The sequence below is a fragment of the Sphaeramia orbicularis genome, unplaced genomic scaffold (assembly GCF_902148855.1).
Source record: "Sphaeramia orbicularis unplaced genomic scaffold, fSphaOr1.1, whole genome shotgun sequence".
In the NCBI taxonomy this organism is placed as follows: Eukaryota; Metazoa; Chordata; class Actinopteri; order Kurtiformes; family Apogonidae; genus Sphaeramia; species Sphaeramia orbicularis.
Window position 1 is genome coordinate 41851 of NW_021941452.1, and position 22054 is coordinate 63904.

General features: G+C 42.2%; 1 protein-coding gene across 1 annotated transcript; it reads right to left on the bottom strand.

Annotated features, from left to right (window-relative positions):
- Positions 1–292: 292 nt before the first annotated feature.
- Positions 293–18800, bottom strand: LOC115415811 (hippocampus abundant transcript 1 protein-like). The gene is made up of 12 exons (XM_030129449.1): positions 18501–18800; positions 9251–9349; positions 8574–8636; positions 5695–5822; positions 4802–4916; positions 3545–3763; positions 2855–2968; positions 2515–2586; positions 1994–2106; positions 1812–1909; positions 1557–1720; positions 293–1346 (listed from the first exon to the last, which is right to left on the bottom strand). Exons 1-12 carry the CDS (start codon positions 18576–18578, stop codon positions 1071–1073), a joined length of 1539 nt encoding a protein of 512 aa, XP_029985309.1. The 5' UTR covers positions 18579–18800; the 3' UTR covers positions 293–1070.
- Between the last annotated feature and the right edge of the window lie 3254 nt (positions 18801–22054).

The window sequence follows — 22054 nt, forward strand, 5'->3', positions numbered from 1 at the left end:
GTCATAGTTAATCATCAAAACAGAACTAGAATTATCCAGATGTACGTTCAGTTATCTTCAGGGTTAATTTTCTTCACGACAAATGTGTTTTCTGACGAACATTTTACAGTTCCGGTCGTTGTGAATGTTCGACTGTAGATCTTAGTTTAACGCCAGCCTTTAAATTCATCCATATGATGGTGGGACATTTATTGTAGTCAATATATTAATCTTACTTTTATAATTATTTTGTTTTGTCGTCTGGGTCAGTTTCCCAGTTGTTCTAGTTTACAGATCTGTTGGTGTGGTTTTCCTAAAGTTGGGTCAGAAACGCTGTTGTTCTTTCACCGACACGTGACGGAAACGTAGATGTTTTGGAACTGGATCGGATCGGCTTCTGTTTCGGACTCCTGACGTGTTTTTACCACCTCCAGCTCCGATAAAGTGACTGATATCAAATAAAAACTGTGAGACTCCAGGTTGAAACTGAGGCTGATTCGAGGTAGAGAACATGAGGGAAAAGAAAAAAAAAAAAGGAAGAACCAGCGTCGTTTCATCACATTCAGAATCCGTCGACTCGGTGACGAATAAAAACACCAGAAAAACACAGGAAACACCGACGTCAACTGACGAAACGCACAGTATGAGTGTCTGTACAACCATGAATCCAAATAAAAACACTGCATTAAAAACCAGTGAAGGTCCAAATGCCTTCACAAGAAAAAAACAATCCACCATTTAAACCAGAATCCTTCAGATCGATCCTCAAAAATATTCTTTTTCTCTTCAAGTGATTTTTTTTGTGGGTTTTCCCCAGTACTGGCCACGCCCCCTCTCATCAACCCACCCACTTATCAATCTCTTTGCTCCGCCCATTCTTTAAAGAAGCATCCTGATTGGTTGAAGTGGGAGACGCCTCTCAGCTGTGAAGCAAAGGGATGATGTGACTGGTGCTCGTCACTGTCAATCACAGCCTTCTAGCAATCGAAGAACAGTTAGTCCCGCCCCCTTGGCAAAATGAAAACATCCAACTGGTTCTTTGTCATAAAGGTAACACTGGCCCCTCCCTCAGCGGCCTGTCCACCTATCAATCACACGATGCTGTCCTGCAGCAGCGGCTCAAAGTCCTCGTCGCTGGCAGTGGGCGGGGTCTCCTCATCGCTGCCTGGGAGTGGCGTGTTGATGTGAATGCCAGCCAATGAGGACAGAGACTCCTTACTGTCTGGGCGGGGCTTGTCGCTGAGCGACAGCTGAGAGGCGGAGGAAGAGGAGGAGGAGGGTTTCTCTGGAATGAAGAGAGCGACGAGGAAGGCCACGACCACGGTACACGCCCCCAACAGGAAGGGCGGGCCTGGGATGAGCGCCCGCTACGACAGGGACACAAAGGTCAAAGGTCACCACAGGGTTTACACATGGTTCGCCTACAGCGGGTCTGAACACTGAGCCGGGTCCATGGTGGACCTGGATCTGACCGGGGTTAGATCCAGGTCCGACCTGGATTGAACCAGGACTGGACCTGGGTCAGACCCAGATCTGATCCAGATTGGACCCAGGTCTGAGGCGTTCCGGTTCCGTACCTCAGTGGGCCCGTGCAGGGGCAGCGGGTCGATGCTGTACTGGTCCTGGATCGGGTCCATGGTGTTGAGTTCCACGTTGAACAGGAAGAAGACGAAGCCGTAGAGCGCCGGACCCAGACCATTACAGAGACCGCGGATCCCCGTGATCATCCCCTGGACCACACCTGAGGACAGAGGTCAGAGGTCATGCCCATGCGCTGCTGTGTTTACTCATGGGGGAAGGGGGTGGAGCTAAGGGGGCGTGGTTGGACTCACCCTGTTTGTCAGGATCGGCCGACTGCGACACCAGAGCAGAGACTGCTGGGAAGGTGATGGACGACATGGCCGCCACGGCGCCGGCCGCCCACATCATCCTGAAAACACAGAGCGGGCTGTCAGCCAATCAGAACGCAGAACGGCGGTTAGAACGCAAGAACCTGAGGGGGGCGGGTCCTCACCAGGGCTCAGATCCGAAGCCGTACCAGGCCAGCTGGAGGATCTGGAAGCCCAGACCCAGCAGGACCGTGTTCTTATTTCCCAGAGTTCTCATGAGCAGCGTCAGGAACAGCGTCTGACAAGACACAAGGGGGCGTTAGCACACGGGTCTGGGATCGGTTCTGTCTATTTACTGTCCAGTCACTTTAACCAAGAACAAAACCACAAGGACGATGTCAGAGCAGAACATCAGCCCAGTGGTCATGTGACCTGTGGTTCTGGTCTATAAACAGGACGGGGTCACAGGTCTATTGGACCAAACAGGACCATTTACTTGGGTCGGTCTGTGGTTTAAGATCCAGTTTCATGAAGAACTGAGACTGAATCTGAACTGAACTGGATCCATCTGGACTTTATACCCACCAGACCCACAGAACCGCATACTGGACCCACAGAACCACATACCAGGCCCACAGAACCACATAGTTTCAATACGTTACTGCCATTCAGAGCAGGTTCTGGTTCTGGTTCAGGTTGGTTTTACCTGAGCTACGATGGACAGGATTCCAACGACACCGATGAAAACAGCGATGGTTGTCGAGGAGAAATTGATGACCTGAGGAGACAGAGACGGTTAAAGGAAAGGAGACGAGGAGATAAGGACACAGACTCAGACCAGGGTCAGACCCAGACCCAGACTGGGGTCACACCCAAACCCAGACCAAGGTCAGACCCAGACCCAGACTGGGGTCACACCCAAACCCAGACCAAGGTCAGACCCAGACCCAGACTGGGGTCACACCCAAACCCAGACCTAGACCTAGACCCAGACCCAGACCAGGGTCAGACCCAGACCAGGGTCAGACCCAGAGCGGTGGCCTTACCTGTCTCAGGTAGAGGAAGAAGCTGGAGTACTGTCCGGCCTCGGGCAGGTAGGACAGGAACACAGTGATACAGATGAGCAGGACCGTGGAGTCCTGACCCACCTTCCTCAGAGACTGGAGGACAGAGACAGAGAGACCTGGGTCAGGTCCGGTTCAGGTTCATCCATAGAACCCGTCCTCGGATCAGATCTCTATGTTTACATGATATAGTTCCACTCTTTAAATGGGTTCTGTGCATCACTTGGACCTTTTAAACTGACTGTCCTTGTTTTGTGGTTTATTGTTACTTTGATTTAGTGTGAACTTTGCTGAATATTGGGCTTGAACTGATGTGGAACACACTCATAAAGGTACAAATGATGCACAGAACCCGTTAAAAAGGTCCAAATGATGCACAGAACCCGTTCAGAACTCATTCAACTGATTTTTGTGTCGACGTCAGTGAATATTTCAGATCAACTGTTTGTAGAAAATGTCCAACAGTGACTTTAAATCTAGACGTGACAAATACTTCAATTAAAGGACTGAACTACTGGACACAGGTCAAAGGTCACTGAAGCATTGTCTGGGTAAAGGTCAAAGGTCACTGAAGTGTTGTCTGGGTAAATGTTAAAGGTCACTGTAGCATTGTCTGGGTAAAGGTCAAAGGTCACTGAAGCATTCTCTGGGTAAAGGTCAAAGGTCACTCACAGCGAAGGGGTCGGCCTGCTCCCAGGTGAACGGTGCCCCCCAGGTGTTCAGCCTCATCTTATCTGGCAGCGACTCGGGCACCGCCAGCAGGATGAAGCAGATGTCTGCCAGGGCGATGAGCGTGGCCACCAGGACCACCAGGTTGTCCCCATACCACGCAGACAGGTACGCCCCGATGGCCGGGCTGGTCACCAGGCTGGCAGCGAAGGTGGCAGACACCTGAGGACCACAGAGAACAGCAGCTTAGAACAGTCCAGGAACCACACCTGCAGGGCCCAGGTCCAGGCTCTGGTTGAGGTCCAGGCCTTGGTCCTGATCCAAGCCCTGGTCCTGGTCCTGACCTAAGCCCTGGTACAGACCCAGGTCCTGGTTCTGACCCTGGTCTGGGTCCTGGTTTCTGACCCTGGTCCAGGTCCAGGCCCTAGTCCTGGTGCCTGTACATATACAGTGATCCCTTATTTTTCGCGGTTAATGGGGACCGGCGCCCCCGCGAAAATCGAAAATCCGCGAACTGGAGCCGGAGCCCCCCGAGCCTATCCTAGACCTAGGTACATGTATGTATGTATCTAGAAATAGTATATAAGTACTGCAAATGTAATAATTATGAAATAAATGAGATATATATAAAAGAAAACAATGATTAGTACATGTATACATGCATATATATAGATTGGATACATGTACGTACTGTAAAACATCTGAAAGAAAAGAATGTAGAAAGTAAACAAAACACACACGTGCATATGTACTAACAGCTGATACGTACTCTCTCCTCTCTTCATTCGTGACGCTTATCCATCGTATACGTACACACGAACACACGCACATCTACTCCCAGCTCTGTTTTCCTCTCATACGCACAAGAAACGAATCAGTTCTCTCTCTCTCTCTCTCTGGTCTCAAGCATCAACACACACAAACACACGTACATGCATGAACTGACATTTCTACATTCTCTCTCTCTCTCTCTCTCTCTCTCTCTCTCTCTCTCTCTCTCTCTCTCTCTCTCTCTCTCTCTCTCTCTCTCTCTCTCTCTCTCTCTCTCTCTCTCTCTCTCTCTCTCTCTCTCTCTCTCTCTCTGGCAGCTGCGGCCTCTCATCTGCTGTGGGGTGGATTTTCGCGGAATTTCCGCGATTTTTTCTTGATTTTTTATTTTTTGGTGAATATTTCTGAAAAATCCGCGAATAACTAAAACCGCGGAACTTAAAGCGCGAATTGGCAAGGGATCACTGTACGGGCATGGGGGGCGGGGCTCACCAGGCCGTAGGCGGTGCTCCGCTCCCGTTCCTCGGTCACATCGGCCACGTATGCGAAGATGACGGAGAAGGTGACAGAGAAGGCTCCAGACATGGAGATCATGGCGAAGTACCACCTGGAGGACAGAGGACGTGACATCAGCGAGGGGGCGAAGCCACACTCCTCTGTTGTGCATTGTGTGTTTAAACCTGTTTAATGTGGGTCATGTGACCTTTATCTTTATTTCCTGGTAAATGAACTGGTGTTGGTCTGTGGTTTGTGTTTGTGTTCCGTTTGTTCGGATCAGAGTCGTCGTTTCCTGTCGTTTGGATGCTTTTCTGTAAATCTGTCGTGGTTTGGTCCAGGTTTATTCACATGGACACAGACAGAAAACCACCAGAGGAGACGGAACCGACGGAACCGACCAGTTCACACGCACCATGGGAGTAAACATGGAGGGTTCCACCAATCAGAGCTCAGCACACAGCCCCGCCCACAAGAATGACCAGAATCTGAAAAGGTTGAAGGTCACATGTTCTTTTACTGACTCTGTAAAGGTTAAAGGTCATGTGTCCTTATGTAGACTCTGTAAAGGTTAAAGGTCATGTGTCCTTATGTAGACTCTGTAAAGGTTAAAGGTCATGTGACCTTTTATTGACTCTGTAAAGGTTAAAGGTCATGTGTCCTTATGTAGACTCTGTAAAGGTTAAAGGTCATGTGACCTTTTATTGACTCTGTAAAGGTTAAAGGTCATGTGTCCTTATGTAGACTCTGTAAAGGTTAAAGGTCATGTGACCTTTTATTGACTCTGTAAAGGTTAAAGGTTATGTGTCCTTTTACTGACTGAAGGTTAAGGGTCTGATGTGTGTGCGTGTATGTTTGTGTGTGTGTCATGTGATGGGTCGGGTCGGTACCAGGGGCTGAGTCTCATCAGGGGGATGGGGGCGCAAGTGAAGAAGACGGTGACCAACAGGAAGGAGCGCCGCCCCCACACATCAGACAACGCACCAATCAGAGGAGCCGACATGAAGGACAGCAGCCCCTGAAGGAACAGAACCAACAGAACCGGGTCAGAGGCACTCATGAACAGAACCAGACACAGTTTAAAGACATGACAGAACTACTGGTGAAATAGTTCACCAGTTTAACACTAATACATTATGAACAGATGCACAGACATAAACCCCGCCCCCTTCACCAGCAACCTCAGAGGAATGAGGTCGACAGACATAAACCCCACCCCCCTCTCAAGAATGTCCAACTACAAGAGTTGACAACGTCACAGTTTCAGAACCTTTGATAAATATCAGTTGCGACACTTCCGTAGACTCCCACTGTAAAAAATGTCAGACCAAATATGGACGTCCTTCCTGGTTCTGGAGGCGGGGTCAATAGTTCCTCCATTCAGTGCTCCACCATCTGAACCAATTCATTCGTATTTGTGCTGATCTACCAACTCCAGCTCTAAGGTGATCAGATATGGTCATCTTTGCACTGGTCCAGTGTATTTCCTGTATTAGTGACATTTCTGTTGTAAATTCTGTTTTATTTGGTCTGTGTTTGTGTTTGGATCCATTTACATCTGATCCAACTGTTCTGTTAGATTTTCAGCTGTAGTCCTGTAGTTCCACAGTTGGACTGGTCCAGCTGTTCATAGAACCACTAGAACTACAATGATGGAGGTTCACATGGAACCACTAGAACTACAGTGATGGAGGTTCTAAGGTAAGGGACCGTTAGTCCAAATGTGGTTCTGTGCGTTGGATTGGAGTTGTTCTGTTGAACCTGCTGGTGTTGGCTTCAGTTTGTCAGCTGAGGTCATGTGATCATTAGGACAGTTAGTCGAGCTGAGCTCTGATCAATAAAAGTTCATTCCAGTTCTTATTCATGAGTTAAAGAAGACAAATTTCTGTCGCTGCGTTTGGAAGATCCCACTCATCTTAGAAGAATTCTGTTCAGTTTGAGTTTGATAATGTTGAGTTTTGAATGAGTTTATGGACCGTGCTAATGCTAACATGCTAAGTTACCCTGCATGCTATCCTGTGGTAAATGCCTTATTGTGTGTGTGCTAACGCTAACATGCTAAGTTAGCCTGTATGCTATCCTGTGGTAAATGCCTTATTGTGTGTGTGCTAACGCTAACATGCTAAGTTAGCCTGTATGCTATCCTGTGCTTAATACCTTATTGTGTGTGTGCTAATGCTAACATGCTAAGTTAGCCTGTATGCTATCCTGTGGTAAATGCCTTATTGTGTGTGTGCTAACGCTAACATGCTAAGTTTGCCTGTATGCTATCCTGTGGTAAATGCTTTATTGTTTGTGTGCTAACACTAGCATGCTAAGTTAGCCTGTATGCTATCCTGTGGTTAATTCCTTATTGTGTGTGTGCTAATGCTAACATGCTAAGTTAGCCTGTATGCTATCCTGTGGTTAATTCCTTATTTTGTGTGTGCTAACGCTAACATGCTAAGTTAGCCTGTATGCTATCCTGTGGTAAATGCTTTATTGTTTGTGTGCTAACGCTAACATGCTAAGTTAGCCTGTATGCTATCCTGTGGTTAATGCCTTATTGTGTGTGTGCTAATGCTAACATTATAAGTTAGCCTGTATGCTATCCTGTGGTTAATGCCTTATTGTGTGTGTGCTAATGCTAACATTATAAGTTAGCCTGTATGCTATCCTGTGGTAAATGCTTTATTGTTTGTGTGCTAACGCTAACATGCTAAGTTAGCCTGTATGCTATCCTGTGGTTAATGCCTTATTGTGTGTGTGCTAATGCTAACATTATAAGTTAGCCTGTATGCTATCCTGTGGTTAATGCCTTATTGTGTGTGTGCTAATGCTAACATTATAAGTTAGCCTGTATGCTATCCTGTGGTAAATGTTTTATTGTTTGTGTGCTAACGCTAACATGCTAAGTTAGCCTGTATGCTATCCTGTGGTTAATGCCTTATTGTGTGTGTGCTAATGCTAACTTATAAGTTAGCCTGTATGCTATCCTGTGGTTAGTGCCTTATTGTGTGTGTGATCAGAGCAGAGCTTGGCAGACACACAGTGTTCACAGATAAACACTGTTTTCTGATTGGACCACCGTCCTCCAATAGGAAAACTCAAATGGTCTGTTGTCTATCTCCGTACCAGTCCAGTCCAATGACAGAATGAATGAACTGGTAAAGTTAGCACCACTCATGGAAATAGCCTATCCAATTTAACACCCACCTTTCAGTTTCCACCGTAAAAAAGTCAGTTTAGTTTGTTTGGAACTGTTCAGACGTACATGAACCATGTGGTCACCAGAGTGGCGCCATCAAAGCGTGTTGTAACTCTCTTTATAAGGCTCTGACCAGTTTGAGAAAAACAAATGGATCAAACATTATTTATGTCCCACTGACTGTGATGTGCCAAAGGGGGCGGGGCTTAATATCTACTGTCACCAACTGACAAACGGCCTTTTGGACGGTCCTGTATTTTCGATATTTAATTCACTGATCATTAAAGTGTACAGAGTACAGACAGACACAGTTCTGCTTCTGGTGAACCTTGGTGCTTTTAGTGAACCGGCTGATGTTCGCACCAGTTTAAATGAAACCAAAGTGGGAGGAACCTAGAATATGACACGCCTACCGATGATGTCACCATTTACCAGGAAGAACCAACTGAATCAAATGTTCCGGTGCTGAACCAGTTTGTTTCTGATGTGAACGCGTCGGCTGGTTCAAACCGAGGTTCAGGGACCAGAACCAGAACTGGACCGACCAGTGACAGCAGAGGGTCATGTGACAGACGACGGTACCTTGACTCCCTGGATGAGGCCGTTCATCAGGAACGTGTGCTGAGGAAACGTTTCATGTAAAACCTGAAAAGACAAAAGACAGCCATGTTACTGTGACTGCACCGGTGCGGTCTAAAGCCTGGACACCAGTGCAGTCTAAAGCCTGGACACTGGGTGTGGTCTAAAGCCTGGACACTGGGTGTGGTCTAAACCCTGGACACCAGTGCCATCTAAAGCCTGGACACCGGTGCAGTCTAAGCCCTGGACACCAGTGCAGTCCAAACCCTGGACAACGGTGCGGTCTAAACCCTGGAAACCATTGCAGTCTAAACCCTGAACACTGGTGCCATCTAAAGCCTGGACACTGGTGCAGTCTAAACTCTGGACACTGGTGCCGTCCAAACCCTGGACAACGGTGCCATTTAAAGCCTGGACACCGGTGCACTCTAAACCCTGGACACCGGTGCCATTCAAACACTGGACATCGGTGCCATCCGAACCCTGGACACTGGTGTTGTCTAAACCCTGGACACTGGTGTCATCTAAAGCCTGAACGCTGGTGTCGTCTAAAGCCTGAACATCGGTGCAGTCTAAAGCCTGAACACCAGTGCAGTCTAAACCTTGAACACCGGTGCAGTCTAAAGCCTGGACACCAGTGTCGTCTAAAGCCTGAACACCGGCCTGTCTGCAGTACTGACCGTGAGCATGGGCGTGGTCAGCAGACCCCAAGCAAAGAACTCCAGGAAGATGACGACCACTGCGTGGTAGACGCTGGGCCGCCCCACGCCCTGCTGCAGCTGTGAACGACAGGAACAACAACAACGCCATCAGGATGCGACACATCAAAGAGTAAAACATCTGGAACAAGAGTCAAACTGAACTGGTTTAATTATTGACCTGATCATCGTAAAACCCCGTTTCACCTTCTATCAAATGTTCTGAAACACAAATAACTGTTCAGCTTCCTCAGGATGAAAAACCTGCCTTTAGACGTAATAATAATGAATGTAATGAAATAGCAAATGAAATAATGAGTGCATGTGTACGGACAGAATCACTGACTGTGGAATTCATCTATATTTAATATTAATTTTAACTCTGTAACTGAACCTTTTGGTCACTTTCATTGGTTTCAAGTCTCTGATAATCATTGAAAACTTATTAACCCTCCGGTGTCCAGGTGAGTATATTAAACACACTTTAACCCTCTGGTGTCCAGGTGAGTATATTAAACACACTTTAACCCTCTGCTGTCCAGGTGAGTATATTAAACACACTTTAACCCTCCGGTGTCCAGGTGAGTATATTAAACACACTTTAACCCTCTGCTGTCCAGGTGAGTATATTAAACACACTTTAACCCTCTGCTGTCCAGGTGAGTATATTAAACACACTTTAACCCTCTGCTGTCCAGGTGAGTATATTAAACACACTTTAACCCTCCATTGTCCAGGTGAGTATATTAAACACACTTTAACCCTCCGGTGTCCAGGTGAGTATTATAAACACACTTTAACCCTCTGCTGTCCAGGTGAGTATTATAAACACACTTTAACCCTCTGCTGTCCAGGTGAGTATATTAAACACACTTTAACCCTCCATTGTCCAGGTGAGTATATTAAACACACTTTAACCCTCCGGTGTCCAGGTGAGTATATTAAACACACTTTAACCCTCTGCTGTCCAGGTGAGTATATTAAACACACTTTAACCCTCTGGTGTCCAGGTGAGTATATTAAACACACTTTAACCCTCTGCTGTCCAGGTGAGTATATTAAACACACTTTAACCCTCCATTGTCCAGGTGAGTATATTAAACACACTTTAACCCTCCGGTGTCCAGGTGAGTATATTAAACACACTTTAACCCTCTGCTGTCCAGGTGAGTATATTAAACACACTTTAACCCTCTGGTGTCCAGGTGAGTATATTAAACACACTTTAACCCTCCGGTGTCCAGGTGAGTATATTAAACACACTTTAACCCTCTGGTGTCCAGGTGAGTATATTAAACACACTTTAACCCTCTGCTGTCCAGGTGAGTATATTAAACACACTTCCTGTTCTTAAAGATCAGATTATCTGAATTCAACAGTTGTTCATTTGTGTCTGATTTGTTTAAATTCTGATCCATCCACTACATCCATCCCATAATAAACTGTTAAATTCCTATACTAACATCCTTCGACCAAGTGAGCAAAAATACACACTGACACATTTAACATTTGCCCAAAAATAATGAGAATATGACCCAGAGTTGGAGTGAATCACTGACAGATGACAGGATGAAACTACATCTGTGTAAGATAATGAAATGTTTCAGGTTTTTTTTGTGTCCAATAACAAACCTGTCATTTAAAGAGTTAAAATACATCAGTTATTGAGTATTTGGTATTTTTGTTTATGGCTCAAGTTGATGAAATACATGTTTGTTTGTTTTTTGTAAGTTAAAAACAAACTGTATAAAACCATTGTGACGCTGGTACTCCTCTGTGCATATTATGGGCTGTAGGCGATTGATTAACCCAGTGGTTTCCATCCTTTTTTTACTCCTGACTCCATTTTAACATCACAATTTCTGGCAACCCCAGACATTCAAAACAGAGACATTTTAATTTGCTAAAATTAATTTGTTTTTGATCACGTAATAGTTTGCTATACTATGCTGCAAATAAATGTTAATTTTACACATTTAGGTTATATAATGTAAATTTTTATTAGTAAGTTTTAATTTTTTAAATTTGTTTTATCAATGACTATAAATCTCAGGCGATCCCATTTGAATTCCAGGCGATCCTACGTTGGGTCCAGACCCTAAGGTTAAAAAACACAGCATTAACTGTTCCCAGTCTCCTTTTTCAGTTGTGTGGTACAGTCTGTTCTTTCTCAAAACTGATCAAATGTTGCAGCACAAACATGTGAAACCAGTGTTCAAAGGGTTAAACTGTAAATGAGGAGGACAGAGGGTCTTATTTAGAGGTTCACCTGGGGTCTGGATCCATCAGCAGCACCAAGGTTTGCACTGGAATAACGTCGATCCTTTTACAGTGAAACCTTGCCACTTTAGTAAATGGGTTTTTTTTTGTCTTTTTTTTAAATCAATTACTAGAAATTTCAGGCGGTCCCATTTGAATTCCAGGCGACCCCACGTGGGGTCCCGACCCCAAGGTTGAAAAACACTGGATTAATCCAATCAAAATAATCAGAAGGAAAATAAAACACACAAATGTGTTTAGAGGTCACTGTTCCCAACATTCAAACTGATTTAGTGCATTTTACAACATGAGAACAGGGTGTGTTTGAAGGCTGAAGCCGCTGTGGAACATATGCTGGTTTATTAGAGGAGTGTGAGTCACAGATGAGCGTCCAGGAAATAGACGGGTCCCGTTCCAGCGCCTGGATGATCCACTGACACAGATTCAGACCTGAACTCATTTCTATCTTTACTCGTTCTTCTGACACACATTGAAACCCAGACGACGTCCTCATAACCAGAGTCGCATTAGCAAAACACCTCCATTACCCACAATGCACGTCTGTGACACCTGAGAACAGAGGGATACACTTTGACAGCCGACACCGAAGGAAACACGACAGATTAAAGCCTCAAACGTCCACAGCTGTGAATGTGTTCCAACGACACCATCATCTACATTTAACCCAAAGTTCATTCATCAGACACTGTTACACCATCCTCTACATTCTGACGTTTTGTCAGTTTAAATCCTGTATTTCCTATATTTAATTTATTGATCGTGCGGATGTTCATTAAAGCTCAGAGTTCATTCAAAGGTTATTTTATTAAAACACAGAAAACTGAAGAAAACTGAACATAACACCAGTGTCGACAACCATATTTTGTTCATTTTTATTCATTATATTTGTTTTTTGTTGCCTATTTTATTATGTTTACTTCAATTTTGTTCAGTTTGTGGCTTATTCTGTTGTTGTTGTTTTTTTGTTTTTTTTTTATTTTCAATTCATTTTGTTAATTTTATTGATTACTTTGGCTGTTTTTGTTGATTTCATTACTTACTTATTCCATGTTGTTTTATTTTGTATGTATTATCGTTCATTTTAGTTCATTATGTTATTTAGGATTTTGTAAATTTTTGTATTTGTTTTTGTTCATTTTATTTATTTGTTAAAACCAAATGTCCGTTGTCATTTATTATTCTACATGGGTTTTACTGGTGAATCTGTGAATTTACTCTGAGCTTTAATGAACATCTACACGATCAATAAATTAAATATCGGAAAATGGACATGCGTGGTTTACATTAATATATATATATATACATATACATACATATGTATATATATATTTATATATATACAGGGTGGGGAAGCAAAATGTACAATATTTTGAGGCAGGGATTGAAAGACAGTGTATGACCAATTAGTTTATTGAAAGTCATGAGAATTTATTTGCCACAAGAAAATGTCCATAATAGAAAATGTTTTTATTCTGTGTGTCCTCCTTCTTTCTCAATAACTGCCTTCACACGCTTCCTGAAACTTGCGCAAGTGTTCCTCAAATATTCGGGTGACAACTTCTCCCATTCTTCTTTAATAGTATCTTTAAGAAAGTCGACATTGCTGTGTGATGTTCTATTGGTAGCATGTTCTAAAACGCCCCAAATAGCAGAATCCAGAGGGTTTAGATCTGGGCTAGAAGGTGGACATAAACATGATTCCCAAAAATTGCTAAAGTTGGATTTGCACAAATCTTGTATTTTTCTAGCTGTGTGGGCTGGAGCACCATCCTGTGTCCATACATAATTTCCATCTGGGTAGTTTGCTTTAAGCCATGGCAGTACCTGGTATCTGGATGGATTTGGTTGGATCCTTTAGGATTTTGGATTTGAGAGCTTTAATAAAAGCTTTGGTACGTTTTTTGTTGCTTCCTCCACTTCCAGACTTTCTGGTAATAGTTTTGCTCATAGTCATTCTCTTCTTTCCATTATAAACAGTCTTTATGGACACTCCAACTATTTTGGAAATCTCCTTTGGTGTGACGAGTGCATTCAGCAAATCACACACTCTTTGACGTTTGCTTTCCTGATTACTCATATGGGCAAAAGTCTCTGAAAAGGTATGGATAATAGTGTTAGGTATGATTATGACATCAGTATATGTTTGGGTTCAAAACAACTGACGTAGTGTCTGCTGAGAAAAAACAACTATATGTTCAGTGTACATTTGGCTTCCCCACCCTGTATATATATATATATATATATATATATATATATATATATATATTATATATATATATATATATATATATGTTTGTTTATTTATTTATACAGTACAGGCCAAAAGTTTGGACACACCTTCTCATTCTTCACATTTTCTTTATTTTCATGACTATTTTCATTGTAGATTCTCACTGAAGGCATCAAAACTATGAATGAACACATGTGGAATTATGTACTTAACAAAAAAGTGTGAAATAACTGAAAACATCTCTTATATTCTAGTTTCTTCAAAGTATCCACCCTTAGCTCTGATGACTGCTTTGCACACTCTTGGCATTCTCTTGATGAGCTTCCAGAGGTAGTCACCTGAAATGGTTTCCTAACAGTCTTGAAGAAGTTCCCACAGATGCTTAGCACTTGTTGGTCCTTTTGCCTTCACTCTGTGGTCCAGCTCACCCCAAACCATCTCAATTGGGTTCAGGTCCGGTGACTGTGGAGGCCAGGTCATCTGGCGCAGCACTCCATCACTCTCCTTCTTGGTCAGATATCCCTCACACAGCCTGGAGGTGTGTTTGGGGTCATTGTCCTGTTGAAACATAAATGATGGTCCAACTAAACGCAGACCGGATGGAATGGCATGTCACTTCAGGATGCTGTGGTAGCCATGCTGATTCAGGTTGCCTTCAATCTTGAATAAATCCCCAACAGCGTCACCAGCAAAGCACCCCCACACCATCACACCTCCCCCTCCATGCTTCACGGTGGGAACCAGGCATGTAGCATCCATCCGTTCACCTTTTCTGCGTCGCACAAAGACACGGCGGTTGGATCCAAAGATCTGAAATTTGGACTCATCAGACCAAAGCACAGATTTCCACTATCTAATGTCCATTCCTTGGGTTTCTTGGCCCAAATAAATCTCTTCTGTTTGTTGCCTCTCCTGAGCAGTGGTTTCCTAGCAGCTGTTTGACCATGAAGGCCTGATTCACGCAGTCTCCTCTTAACAGTTGTTGTAGAGATGTGTCTGCTGCTAGAGCTCTGTGTGGTATTCATCTGGTCTCTAATCTGAGCTGCTGTTAATTTGCGATTTCTGAGGCTGGTGACTCAGATGAACTTATCTTCAGCATCAGAGGTGACTCTTGGTCTTCCTTTCCTGGGGCGGTCCTCATGTGAGCCAGTTTCGTTGGAGCGCTTGATGGTTTTTGCGACTGCACTTGGGGACACATTCAAAGTTTTTGAAATGTTCTAGACTGACTGACCTTCATTTCTTAAAGTAATGATGGCCACTCGTTTGTCTTTACTTAGCTGATTGGTCCTCGCCATAATATGCATTCTAACAGTTGTCCAATAGGGCTGTCAGCTGTGCATCAACCTGACTTCTGCACAACACAACTGATGGTCCCAACCCCATCAATAAGGCAAGAAATTCCACTAAGTAACCCTGACAAGGCACAGCTATGAAGTGGAAACCATTTCAGGTGACTACCTCTGGAAGCTCATCAAGAGAATGCCAAGAGTGTGCAAGGCAGTCATCAGAGCTAAGGGTGGATACTTTGAAGAAACTAGAATATAAGAGATGTTTTCAGTTATTTCACACTTTTTTGGTAAGTACATAATTCCACATGTGTTCATTCATAGTTTTGATGCCTTCAGTGAGAATCTACAATGAAAATAGTCATGAAAATAAAGAAAATGCGAAGAATGAGAAGGTGTGTCCAAACTTTTGGCCTGAACTGTACATACATATATACGTGTGTGTTTGTGTGTGTGTATATATATACACACACACACACAGTAACGAAATAAACCAAATGAATAAAAAATAAACACAATTCTAAATAATTTGAAAAATGAGCAAAAAAAAGATTAAAATGAAATAATTTTTTTTAATACGCAACAAAATAAACAAACTCAGTCAAAGTCATCTATTACATGAACAAAAACCAATAAAATGAACAAAAATTAATTATAAAATTATAAAATACAAAAAAGCATGGAGAAAATCCATTGCAAAATGAACAAAAAACAGCCAAAGTAATCAATAAAATTAATAAAATGACTTTTAAAAAATTCATTTATCAGACACTGTTACACCATCCTCTACATTCTGCCATTTTTTTTCAGTTTAAATCCTGTATTTCCTTTATTTAATTTATTGATTGTGCAGATGTTCATTAAAGCTCAGAGTTCATTCAAAGGTTATTTTATTAACACACAGAAAACTGAAGAAAAAGATACTATAACGGTCAAATCGATCATTAACTGAATACAAAACCAGTGTCTACAACCATATTTTGTTCATTTTTAGTCATTATATTTGTTTTTTGTTGCATATTTTATTATTTTTTCTTCTTCAATTTTGTTCAGTTTGTGGCTTATTTTGTTGTTGTTTATGATTTTTTCATGTTCTAAATTCACTTTGTTAATTTTATTGATTACTTTTGTTCATTTTGCTGTGGATTTTCTACATGCTACTTTGTATTTTATAATCTTTTAAATTAATTTTTGTTCATTTCATTTGTTTTTGTTCATGTAATTGATGACTTTGGCTGTGTTTATTTTGTTGCTTATTTAAATTTTTTAAATTCATTTTAGTCTTTTTTTGCTCCTTTTTCCCATTATTTAGAATTGTGTTTACTTTTATTCATTTGGTTTATTTCTTTACTATATATATGTGTATACATAAATGTAAACCAAGCATGTCCATTTTCCAATATTTAATTTATTGATCTTGTAGATGTTTATTAAAGCTCAGAGTTAATTCACAGATTCATCAGTAAAACCCATGTAGAATAATAAATGACAGCGGACATTTGGTTTATAACAAATAAATAAAATGAACAAAAAGAAATACAGAAATTTTCAAAATCCTAAATAACATAATGAACCAAAATGAACGATAATACGTACAAAATAAACAACATCGAGTAAATAAGTGATGAAATCAACAAAAACAGCCAAAGTAATCAATAAAATTAACCAGAGCTGAAACGATTAATCGACTCGAAGTGATCAAAAAAAACCCCAAATCATTCAACCACAATTCTCCTGAATCAAAGCTTTGTTTCCTTCATTTCTCTGCTGTTGAACATTGGTTCCACTGTTGTGTTTCACATGGACGCTTATTGTGACGCACAAAGAAGCTTCAATTCAGGAAAACTGCAATAGAATATTTCCCTTCAATCAATCTGAGTCGATTAATCAAATGGGGAATTTTTGCATTTGCTTCAAACACCTAATCAATCAATCGTTTCAGCTCTAAAATTAACAAAATTAATTGAAAATAAAAAAAATTAGCAACATCAAAATAAGCCACAAACTGAACAAAATTGAGGAAAAAAAAATACCTGTAATTAAATTGGCAATAAAAACAAATAAAATGAATAAAAAAATGAACAAAATATGGTTGTAGACACAGGTTTTATATTCAATTAATGATCGATTTGATTGAAAACATCCCTTTTTCTTCAGTTTTCTGTGTTTTGATAAAATAACCTCTGACTTTACTCTGAGCTTTAATGAACCTCTGCATCAGGGGTATCAAACTCATTTTTGTTCAGGGGCCACATTCAGCTAAATTTGATCTGAAATGGGCCGCGCCAGTAAAATAATAACATGATAATATATAAATAATGCAACTCCAAAATGTTCCTCCATGTTTTATTGTGAAAAAAAATTAATTAAACTATGAAAATGTTTGCATCTACAAACTATCCTTTCAAACAATGTGAATAACATGAACAAACTGAAAAAATAAGTGTACTTTTAACCATATTCTGCTTCAGTTTATCATTTCCACATGTTCATTATAACTTACAGATCACAGCGGGTCTACAAATACACACAACATTTAATAACAGACAGAATATTGTTAAAATTGTACTTCTCTTAAAACATTTCAGGTTTTTCACATTTTTTGTAAAATTATACTGTGTTTTAATGTAAATACATGAAAATATTTACATTTACAAAGAGAGAAATTTGGAGTTGTGAGTATTTATAGGTTATTATGATCGTATTTTACTGGTCTGACCCACTTGAGATTGAATTAGTCCGGATGAAGAAACTTAACTAAAAGGATTGTTTCATATCTTAGTGTCATTTTTACATTTCACACCTTCAACCCAAGGGACAGACTGGACCCTTTAGCGGGCCGGATTTGGGCCCCGGGCCACATGTTTGACACCTGTGATCTACACGAACCATGAATTAAATACAGAAAAGACAGGATTTAAACTGAAAAATGGAAAATACAGAAGAAAATAGTAGAATACATGGAGAGAAATGACCTGATAAAGACAAGAAAAACCATTTGGAAGGGGTGAGAAAATATGGTTTTGGATCTTTTAGAGTTAAAGATGTTAAAGATGAACATAGAACTGTGTGTGTGTGTGTGTGTGTTGATGCTGGTTGTTAAAATGGAGTCTGTCTCAGTGGATTCAGGTTATGTAACAGATAATGGATCCGTCCAGACCCCCCCCCCCCCCCTTCACTAAGCCACATTAAACACATTCGGCCATTTTGGACTCTTCTTCTTCTTCATCTGTCACATTTAAAACACAAACAGCTATGACGTCATCTCTGCCCCTCCGGTCCGGCTCCGTTTCACCGAACCACCGAACCCGTCCTCCAGTGAAACGGCCGCGGCTCCAGCTGACGTTAAGCCCCCGGTACCTGGGAACAGGTGCCGTGGGGGGGGGGGGGTCATTAAAGCCGAACCGGAGGATAAAATGGCGCCGGCAGAACTCACCCCAGCTCCGTCCTTCATGATGATCTTCTTGACCAGAACCACCCGGCCCGGTCCGGCTGACGGCGGCTCCCCGGACATGTCCTCACACCGGCCCCGGCTCACGAAGCATCCATGGCGGGTGGAGATCCGCCGTTCGGCCGGTGCTGCTTCCAGGGTTCGTCCTGCTGTAGCCCCGGACAGGCTAACCCCGAACCGACAGACACACGGGCGAGTCCCACACGGTCCAGTCCCGGTAAATACGATCCGGTCCGTCCGTCCGAGCTCCGACCGCAACACCGACGGCGGAAAGTCACACCGAACAACCGGGGATGGGGGCTTCCGGTCCGGGGACGCGTTTCAAAATAAGAGCCGAGTATGAGCCCGAGTGAAAGGGAGGAAATGAGTCCAGAGGAAGAGGATTTCCACTCCAACAGGTCCAGGTGCACACCTGCCAAGTTCTGGGTCTGAAAAGAAGGGACGTTTTGGGTGCCCACAGCGAGCCGTCCCACCGCCCCAACCAAGCACAGTGTCCTTTACATTTGGACACGGATGGACACGGATGGACACGGATGGAAACGGATGGACACAGATGGACACAGATGGAAACGGATGGACACAGATGGACACGGATGGAAACGGATGGAAACGGATGGACACAGATGGACACAGATGGAAACGGATGGACACGGATGGACACGGATGGAAACGGATGGACACGGATGGACACAGATGGAAACGGATGGACACAGATGGACACAGATGGAAACGGATGGACACAGATGGACACAGATGGAAACGGATGGACACGGATGGACACAGATGGAAACGGATGGACACAGATGGACACGGATGGAAACGGATGGACACGGATGGACACGGATGGAAACGGATGGACACAGATGGACACAGATGGAAACGGATGGACACGGATGGACACAGATGGAAACGGATGGACACGGATGGACACGGATGGACACAGATGGACACGGATTAACACAGATGGACACGGATGGACACGGATTAACACAGATGGACACGGATGGACACAGATGGAAACGGATGGACACAGATGGAAACGGATGGACACAGATGGACACAGATGGAAACGGATGGACACAGATGGACACGGATGGACACAGATGGACACAGATGGAAACGGATGGACACAGATGGACAAGAACTCCAAAACACTAGTGATGGGACTGTTGGTTCTTTGAAGGGAGTCGTTTAATCAGGAGTCGTTCACTGAAAAGAGCCGTTCTACAGACTGGCTCTGTTGTGTTTTTTGCATTATTTTGAAACACCAGTGTTTTCATGACTAAATAGGCTCCATGTGATGATTGACATTCCATTTTAAAGGTGTTTCATTGGCGTGGCAGTAAATATTATCTTACCGTAAAAAGAATCATTAGTTCAAATGTGTGGAATAAATCCATGACATGAGAGGTGACATTAGACAAATGATGGAACTGGACCAAAAACATCACGGTACATTATGTGGACTAGTCTGTAGAATAAAAATGAAGAAGAAAAGAAAACATTTTCTGATGAAAGAACATTTTTCTTTGGCTCATTACTCACAGGTGCTCACTCACTTATTCTCAAACTTTTCTCCGCCTCCTCCAGTCTTCCAGCTCCGCCTCCTCCAGTATGCTCACCTCACGCTTCAAACTGTTGTTTTTTTTTTTTACTTCTTTCCATTAGACATGCACAGTGCACTCTTTTTTTCTGCTGGAACATTCTCCTCTTGCCCAATCCCTCCCCAGTGACACTAAATTGACAGGCAATCGGACACTCCCTCCCTAAAAAGAAAAAAAAAATATGAACAGCTCTTTACAAAGACTCGGTTCCTATTGTTCATTTCAAAGACCCGTTCAAAAGATTCGATTCATTCGTGAACGTCACATTACTACAAAATACCACCTTGTCAACCAAATGTACAAATTCCAATGAGGTGATCAGAATGTGATTGGCTTCCCGTTGTTGACACTAAAATGCTCTGAACATTTCTATGTTGTGATGCAGCCTACATGAAAACACAGAGGGGCACTGAAGCACATATATTTATTTACTTTACATATTTAATTACTTTACATATATTCATTTCAAATTGAATGTTTTTAAGTTAGAAATGTTCATTTTATTTTCAGTCCACATTTTCTTCTAATGTGCTCTTAATGTGCTCTGTTCACTCATGTGGCTCTGGCATGAACTCATGACATACTGTACAGATGAGTGTCAGACTTTGCATCCTTTAAGACTTTTCTGGAAGGAGTGTATTCGTGGGCGGGGCCAGAGTGGTTCATTTGACAGGACAGTAAAGCCCAAACAGTGCTGCTGTCTAATGCCCTTCTGTTCTCAGTACCAGACTGAACCCCCTTTCAGAACTGGCATTACTGTGGGGAATACAGAGTCTGGACAGCTGACTGAACCTCACATCCTTCCCCTTCAGGTCCCACGGTCTGTCCATGTGACCTTCTGGAGGTCATTAGAGGATATTAGATAACGTCCCGTCATAATAACATTGAAAGACATTTTCTGTTGTTTGGACGAATGGATTGTTTGGCCTGTTTGAAAGTAGTTTGCTCAAAAGTGAATCTCTATACCTGATAAATCTTTTAATTTTACTGTCAAAATTTCACATTCATTGTTGTAAATACTCAGTTAAAAAGCTATGCTTTACTGCATTCTATAATAATTTCCAACAATACATTCTCTCAATTAAATACTCTAACAAGTGAAAGGCACTCAAACCTGTTCAGATCTGTCCTTCCCCTCATATATTCACCTGAACTCTGACAGCCCTAGTATCAGTTAGCATACTTCTGTCTCTTTTTCCTGTCTTTCCTATCCTCTTTTTCTTCTGTCCTTTCTTTCTATACATGATTATAATTAAGCACTTATATAATGTCTTTTATTGTAAATGTTTTTCTTTTGTATATTTGATATGAAAAAAAGAAGCTATTTTATAATGCTGTGTGTATGTGACTATGTGTGTGTGTGTATTTGTGTATATGTATTTGTGTATGTGACTGTATGTGTGTATGTATTTGTGTATGGGACTATATGTGTGTATGTATTTGTGTATGTGACTGTATGTGTGTATGTATGTGTGTATTTGTGTATGAATGTGTGTATGTATGTGTGTATGTGACTGTATGTGTGTGTGTATGTGACTGTATGTATGTGTGTATGTGACTGTATGTGTGTATATATGTGTATGTGACTGTATGTGTGTATGTATTTGTGTATGTGAATGTATGTGTGTATATATGTGACTGTATGTGTGTATATTTGTGTATGTGACTGTATGTGTGTGTGTATGTGACTGTATGTGTGTACAGGTTTGTAGGGGTGTGTTTATAGATAATCCCAGTCTTCTGTTGTATATCAAGTGATTCGGCACTAACAGTCTGAGGACTGGAATCAGGGGTCGGACTGGAGAAGCACTGGCTTCTTCCTACTCCCTTTCAGGCACAACAATTGTTCTTTTTTTTTTCTATTATTTGATTTTTTATTTGTGTATTATTTATTACTATTATTCTTATTATTCCATATGTTTTGTATAATGTCTG

Coding starts and splice junctions, on each gene's coding strand:
- LOC115415811 (XM_030129449.1), bottom strand. CDS start 18,578: ATGTCCGGGGAGCCGCCGTCAGCCGGACCGGGCCGGGTGGTTCTGGTC. Junction 8,637..9,250: donor TGACCACGCCCATGCTCACG/GTCAGTACTGCA, acceptor TTGTCTTTTCAG/GTTTTACATGAAACGTTTCC. Junction 2,587..2,854: donor TCTTCCTCTACCTGAGACAG/GTAAGGCCACCG, acceptor CTGTCTCCTCAG/GTCATCAATTTCTCCTCGAC.